At 44.6% G+C, this 7,500-nt stretch overlaps 1 protein-coding gene across 2 annotated transcripts in view; it reads right to left on the bottom strand.

Annotated features, from left to right (window-relative positions):
• LOC122249893 (alanine aminotransferase 1) overlaps window positions 1-7,500 on the bottom strand; it is a 40,600-nt gene that overhangs the window by 29,236 nt on the left and 3,864 nt on the right. For both annotated transcript variants that reach the window (XM_043011074.2, XM_086544772.1), the window contains one exon: window positions 4,026-4,115. In XM_043011074.2, coding sequence (XP_042867008.2) covers window positions 4,026-4,115 — 90 coding nt within the window. The remainder of the gene's footprint in view (window positions 1-4,025; window positions 4,116-7,500) is intronic.

The following is a 7,500-nucleotide window of genomic DNA, read 5'->3' as shown; positions in this document are numbered from 1 at the left end:
AGGAGGAGGAGGTAGAGGGGTAAGGGTGGTGGGGAAGAAGGGGGAAGGGGGCAGGGAGGAGGGGGAAGGGGTAGAGGGGTAAGGGTGGTGGGGAAGAAGGGGGAAGGGGGCAGGGAGGAGGGGGAAGGGGTAGAGGGGTAAGGGTGGTGGGGAAGGGGGCAGGGAGGAGGGGGAAGAGGTAGAGGGGTAAGGGTGGTGGGGAAGAAGGGGGAAAGGGGGGAGGGGGAAGAGGGAGAGGGGTGTGGGTGGTTGGGAAGGGGTGTCATGCTCCCTGCAGAAACTTTCTCACGCAAAACCAAGGACTACGCGTGCCACCGACAGGTGCTGATACTAGCATGAGTCCGCGTGCAATTGAAAGCGTGCGAATTTCTTTTTCTCTTTTTCTTTCGTTCTTTTTTTTTTGTCTGTCGGTCTGTCTCTCTGCTTTACTGCCTACCTAATCCTAATTTCCCCTCTCACTGCCACCCTGCCTCTCTCTCTCTCTCTCTCTCTCTCTCTCTCTCTCTCTCTCTCTCTCTCTCTCTCTCTCTCTCTCTCTCTCTCACTCTCACACTCTCACACTCTCACACTTTCTCACTCTCACACCCCCAAGCCAGGAACGGGCAAGTCACGTGCGCCAGTACTCATACAAGTTGGGGAACGCGCCAAGTCTATGCATGAGCTTACACAAGGGGGTAAAGTGTCTAATTATATACGACCCCTCCGTTGTACAAGCTACAGAGGCCCGTGCAGTGCATGCGATGGGAATCTGTATATCGGCGTGGTCGTAGGAATTAGGAGCATCTATTTTGTTAGAGGTGATTATTATATATAAAGCGTGTGTGTGTGTGTGTGTGTGTGTGTGTGTGTGTGTGTGTGTGTGTGTGTGTGTGTGTGTGTGTGTGTGTGTGTGTGTGTGTGTGTGTGTGTGTGTGTGTGTGTGTGTGTGTATGTGTGTGTGTTTGAGGGATTGAGAAAAAAACAAAACAAAAAAAAAACAAAAAAAACAAAGACAAAGCTGACTCACAACAGCCTACCCAGTTGTAAAAGGAGTAAGTCTACGACAGAGAGAAACAAACAAACAGACAGACAGACAGACAGACGAAGAAAGCAAGCAAGCAAGCAAGCAAGAGTAAGAGAGCTTGGTCCTCCAACCAGAAGAGGTAGCCTAGACATCCAGGGAGAAGAGGGAGAAGGGAGAGGGTCGTAGTCCGGCATAAAGGCGCTGTGTGAGAACAGGGTGCCTGGAAGGGAGGGCCCGGCGGATTTCATTTCGGCAATATCGATGGGGTGGAAATGGGGTCTTCCTTTAACTCGCTCTTTATGAGGTTGTGTCTCTGTTGTTTATGCATGTTGTTGGTATTAGTCTGTGATCTTTGTTTGATTGTTTCTTTTTAGGAATGTTTATGAATACATCATGTGTCTGTCAGGTACGTTTGTGATGGCGGTGACGTCGCGCTAGCATTATCATTTATTATTCAAAATGTGGCGCCAAGGTCGATTCGTTTAAAGCTTAGCATTTACACTTGGAGACTCGCACACATGCAGCCAGGACGTCGCGGTTTATCGTCATTCTTCGTTGTAGTGCATGACGGATGGCTTTTCGTCTGCTTCTTTCATAGCCCAGTGTTGATTACTTGAGGACGCCTTTGTTTGTTTAATTAACACTACTGGTCAAAGACACACACACACACACACATACACGCACACAGGCACACACGCTTGCTCTCTTTCTCACACACTCACTCTCACACACACTCTCTCTCTCTCTCTCTCTCTCTCTCACTCACACATACACACACACTCACTCTCTCTCTCACACACACACACACACACACACTCACACATATACACACGATCTCTCTCTCTCTAACTAGAGTTAGGTTCCCCACAAGGGGGAGTATTGTCCCCTACACTATTTAACATACTTATGCACTCTATCTGCAAACTGAACAATGAGTTAGGAGACCTATGCAATATCATATCATATGCGGATGATATCCTCATCCAAGTCTTTGATAGGGGGGAATATGTAATCAGGAGATTCAGCAAAAAGTGTGCTTCTCTTGGCCACATAATCAACCCTATCAAAACCAAACTTACATCCAGACGTCGTCAACTGCCCTATATACCAAGCTTAGGTGGACAAGTTATTGCAAGGACTGACTCGTACAGGTATCTTGTTATAGTGATTGCTCCACACCATGTCACGCAATTCTCGTTTCACCCACGAAATTATTCACGATATCAAAGAACGTTGTTTGGAACGTTTAAGACCATTACAATTTATATGTAACAGATACATTGGTGCCTCCCTCAGAGTCCTGAGGTTGATGTATATTACCTTGGTTCGGTCCGTGATTGACTATGCGAGTCCGGTTCTTAGTCTGTTACCTCCAAATGCCCTCAAACCCCTTGAAGTTCTACAGAACAAGGCTATTAGAATTATACTCAGTTGTCCAATGACTGCCAAAGTTCTGGTCATGAGGAAAGAATTAGATCTCCCAACAATCCACAGTCGTGTTACCCAAATTAATACCGTTCTTGGTACTAGAATCTTGCAGCTCCTACCCAAACCACAGATTTCCCAAGCTCTGGCAAATGAGATCAGTCACAGAGTCAGGTTTGCTCGGCCTCGATATTCCAATCTAATACACTTCAACTTAGAATGGAAAGCCAAAACTGCCCAGACCATCCTCAGCTTCAATGTATGGAGCATTGATGCTCTTAATATCTCAGAAACCAAACTATCTGCACCATGGCATAGATCTCATGTATATGTCCATATTGACAGACTGCCAGGACCTAAATCCATGATTTTGACATCAGAACTGAAGTCTCATTACCTGAAGTATATTGAAGATAGCCTCCATCCTCTTGATGGTGAACCCCCACTTGCAATCTACTGTGATGCCTCCAGTGAACCTCATGGAGCAGCTGGGATTGGAGTCTTAATTCCCGACATTTCTTATAGAGAAAGTGCGCGGATTTCAGACTGGGCAAACACAACTGATGCTGAATCATTAGCCATATACCATGCCATAAAGGAAGGTAGTGAACAGGGGCGCCACCTGGCTGTCTTTTCTGACAGTCAGGGTGCCCTCTATAGACTCACTGCATTTAACCCAGAAAACATGGTATCTAAAAACATCCTACATCAAATTTCCAGACTCTCAGAGCAGGGTATACAAGTGTCATTGCACTGGATACCCTCTCATATAGGAATACCATCATGTGAAAAAGTTGACCAGTTAGCCAAATTCGCACTTTCCTATGAAGAACCACACTATGCTATACCATTATCTCTTACTCAGATGAAAAGACGTATTAATAGCTGTTTAAGAGATTATGAGGATCAGGTATGGGCTACAGAAAAGATGAAAAAGAATGGACATAGCACTATCTGGCATTATGAAAGTATTGCCCTATGAAATTTATAAAGGTCTATCGCGGAGGCAACAAGTTATACTAACCAGACAACGAATAGGCTATCATTATACTATACACTATGTGCAGGATGCAGTTTTGGATGCAAAACCAGTCACATATCACCACTGTAAATTGTGCAAAAAAGCTAAATGACATAGTCTCAACCAATACTTGCTTTGCTGTACGGAAACTTGTAGATTATGTTAATCTTATTATAGACACTGGTCTTGTCTTTGACATGATCAGTGACATAAAAGGTTTTTTACCGACTAGGTAAAACATGTAAATATGTTTGCCAGTATAATGCAGCTCCTCAGGTACTTAAGATGTTTGCTTGACTAAGCCCTTTACATCTTACCCTGGCTTTTTACAGAGGATGTAAATTATTCTGCAAATAAACTATATCAAATCAAATCAAAATTCTCTCTCTCTCTCTCTCTCTCTCTCTCTCTCTCTCTCTCACACACACACACACACACACACACACACACACACACACACACACACACACACACACACACACACACACACACACACACACACACACACACACACACACACCTCCCCCGCGTCAACCACCCGCAAGGACTGAGGACTCCAGAGCCGCGGCACAGTACCTGTCTGAGGAAAGTGATGGGCTTCTGACCCATGGCGTGAGCGTCCCCGATGTTCGCCTTGGTGACGCTGTTGAACGGCTTCTTCGCTCCCTGAAAGACGAGGAAAAAAGAAGAGAGGATTAGCTTTGGGAATTCGCCATGTGGAACGCGTATCCATTCACCCCTGGGAGCTCGTGCCCTCCATACTCCGCCTACCCCCTCACCCCTACCCCGCCACTCCAGATTGCACTCCTCCCTTGCCTTCCATACCCTCCACTACTCCAGACTGCACTCCTTCCATAACCCTCCACTGCTCCAGACTGCACTCCTTCCCTGCCCTCCACTACTCCAAATGGCACCCTCCCTGCCCTCCATACCCTCCACTACTCCAGACTGCATTCCCCATCCCTCCCTAACACCTCGCCCCCGCCACTCCCCGCTGCCCACCCTACCCCCCACCACTCCAGATTACACTCTTCCCCTGCCCTCCCCCGTCCCCTGGGTTATTCCCCGCGTCGCTAATTCGCCCTCTTTCTTGTTTGTTTCACAGGCTGTTATGCAACAGTTAATGTCGCAATTTGCGGTCATGCACTGATGTGACCTCTAATGACCGAGAACATCATAATTACCATGCAACAAATACACCAAAGAGAGTGGATAAAAACGGTATTAGAGTATTAGAACAATATAGGAATCATGGAATATTAAATATCGTAAAAAAGAGAGAAACAAATGAAAAGGGGCAGAGGGAGGGAGGGAGGGAGGGGGAAGGGGAGGGGGAGGGGGAGAGGGAGAGAGGGAGGGAGAGGGAGAGAGAGAGAGAGAGAGAGAGAGAGGGAGGGGGAGAGGGAGAGAGAGAGAGAGAGAGAGAGAGAGAGCGAAAGAGAGAGAAGAGTACATAAACTTGAAAATAAAAAATATTTCTAAAAGAGAACGAAAATCACAACAAAAAGAGAACGAAAGGTCAACAAACCAAGAACCAGTACCACATTTTCTCTTATTTCTCTCTCTCTCTCTCTCTCTCTCTCTCTCTCTCTCTCTCTCTCTCTCTCTCTCTCTCTCTCTCTCTCCTTACCGGACGCCAGAGAACACTTACACAATAAACCTTGACAGGAAAGGGAGGCCTTGTAAGTCCCAAGTTGCATTACGTGAGTCTTTTTGTTTCTCGAAATAAACAAAGACAATAAGAATGAAGGAAAAGGTTTACAAGCCTCAGGCAAAGGCTAAAGAAAGAAAGAAAGAAAGAAAGAAAACGGTGAGTGTGAGAGAGAAAGAGGGAGAGGGAGAGGGAGAGGGAGAGAAAGAGAGAGAGAGGATGAGGAGAGAGAGAGAGAGAGAGGAGAGAGGAGAGAGAAAGAGAGAGAGAGGGGAGAGGGTGGGGGGGGGGAGAGGGAGAGAGAAAGAGAGAGAGGAAAAAAAGAGAGATAGGGGAGGGAGAGAGAGAAGAGAGGAGAGAGAGAGAGGGGAGAGAGAGAGAGGGAGAGGGAGAGAGGAGAGAGAGAGAGAGAGAGAGAGAGAGGAGAGAGAGAGAGAGAGAGAGAGAGAGAGAGAGAGAGAGAGGAGAGAGAGAGTGAGAGGAGAGAGAGAGAAAGAAGAGAGGGAGAGAGAAGAGAGAGAGGAGAGACAGGAGATAAATGAGAGAGAGAGAGAGAGAGAGAGAGGAGAGAGAGAGAGAGAGAGAGGAGAAGAGAGAGAGAAGAAGAGAGAGGAGAGAGAGAGAGAAGAGAGATAGAAGAAGAGAGAGGAGAGAGAGAGAGAGAAGAGAGAGAGAAGAGAGATAGAAGAGAGAGAGGAGAGACAGGAGATAAAGGAGAGAGAGAGAAAGAAAGAGAGAGAAAGAGAGAGAGAGAGAAAGAGAGAGAGAAAGAGAGAGAGAGAGAAAGAGAGAGAGAAAGAAAGAAAGAAAGAGAGAGAGAGAGAGAGAGAGAATGAAAAAAAATTGGTGCTTATCCATCTCAAAGTTGCATTTCAAAGTACCTAATTATCCGGTGCTCGTTATTTTTAATCAAGCCAGATCCCCCTCATCCAATAAAAAGAAAAAAAGAAAAAAAGAAAAGAAAAGGAGAGAACGAAACGAATAAAAAAGAAACTCACTTTAACTTCCATTCTGTTTTCCAAAGATTTTAGGACAACATGGTGGTTTTTAGGTACAATGTGTGTCTATGTAAATATATTTCAACATTGCAGGTTTACTTTTACTTCTTCTAGTTCACATCGAGCAGAACTACCGGGAAACACTGAGATAAGAACTTCACTCCGCTTCATAAGACGTTCGGAAGTTTCAATAAACAAAACTAAAAAACAAAACAAAAAAACAAAAAACAAACAAAAAAGCGTCCATTAGTAAAGCAACGCGAACATAGACTAATCTTTCCGAAACTTCGTAGGCGGTGACATTGGACAAGGTCAAATAACACTCCGCCTCAAACCCCCCTTACAAAATAATAATGATAATAATGATGACAATAATAATTTTTTTTTCTTGCTTAATTACGTTCATTTCGTTCCACAAGGGAGGGAAAACGGTGGAAATTCAGGGAGGGGAAAAATAGTCAAAAGCGAAACACTACGGTAAAGGTACACACTCAATGCGTTTACAACAAGCGCAAAGATTTTTTTCTTTCTTTTCTTTTCTTTTAATACGAAAAAAGAGAGACTTAAGAGTTTCTTACCAGCCCTTACGCAACCTACTCTCGCCTTCGCGGTCTCTGGTCACCGCAGCTTCTTGACAAACCAATGTAATTATAATCGCTAACAATGGCTCTCGCTTGCCTATCCTTCCAACAGACTAGAATTAATGTTAAAAAACAATATTAACAAAAGGAGACCATGAATGAAGTGAAAGAACCCGGGAACAGCTCCCCGAGTCAATAAGGGATGTAATCTTCTTCCCGGAAAGGGCGACTTACACACGGTTGATCTGGATGCTGAGCGAGAACATGTGAGGGCGAAACTTTACGAAACTGGGATCGAAGCTTTGAGAGAAAATTAAGAAAATAAGTCAAGTTGGTAATTAGGGGTGGTTTAATCGCACGTTTACATCACCGTGAAGAATAAGGTCATCATTTAAATTAACATATTTGACATGGAAAACAGAATTTCTCTATCGGACATCGTTCAAATGGGAACATGCACAACGCTTCACTTACAGAGCAAGTTTACCGATACACACCAACAAAGTATAACATTAAACAATAGCAAAAAGAAAACTAAATAGTCGATGACAGTTGGTCTCAGCAAAGGGTAACTTTATCCCCATGAGCTTTGAAAAATGACATGACGGTCTGATGCGACGACCCTTGCCAGACACCATGCACGAGGTACCTTGCACTTGGTCGAGCTAACCTTTTAATAAGTAAGCTAATAAACTAAGTAAATCAGTATAGTTTCTAACTGATGCTAACCGTGGTACTTTATTCGATTTCTAAAAAATAAAATCGGAATAATAAGGTTTCCTTTTCTTCTTCATTTTCATGGGAATACGGTAGACAACAAG

The sequence above is a fragment of the Penaeus japonicus genome, unplaced genomic scaffold (genome assembly GCF_977035675.1).
Source record: "Penaeus japonicus unplaced genomic scaffold, GWHDUDI00000001_assembly GWHDUDI00000015, whole genome shotgun sequence".
NCBI classification, from domain to species: Eukaryota; Metazoa; Arthropoda; class Malacostraca; order Decapoda; family Penaeidae; genus Penaeus; species Penaeus japonicus.
Note: the sequence above shows the minus strand (reverse complement) of the source record. Positions and strands in the feature narration are given on the sequence as shown.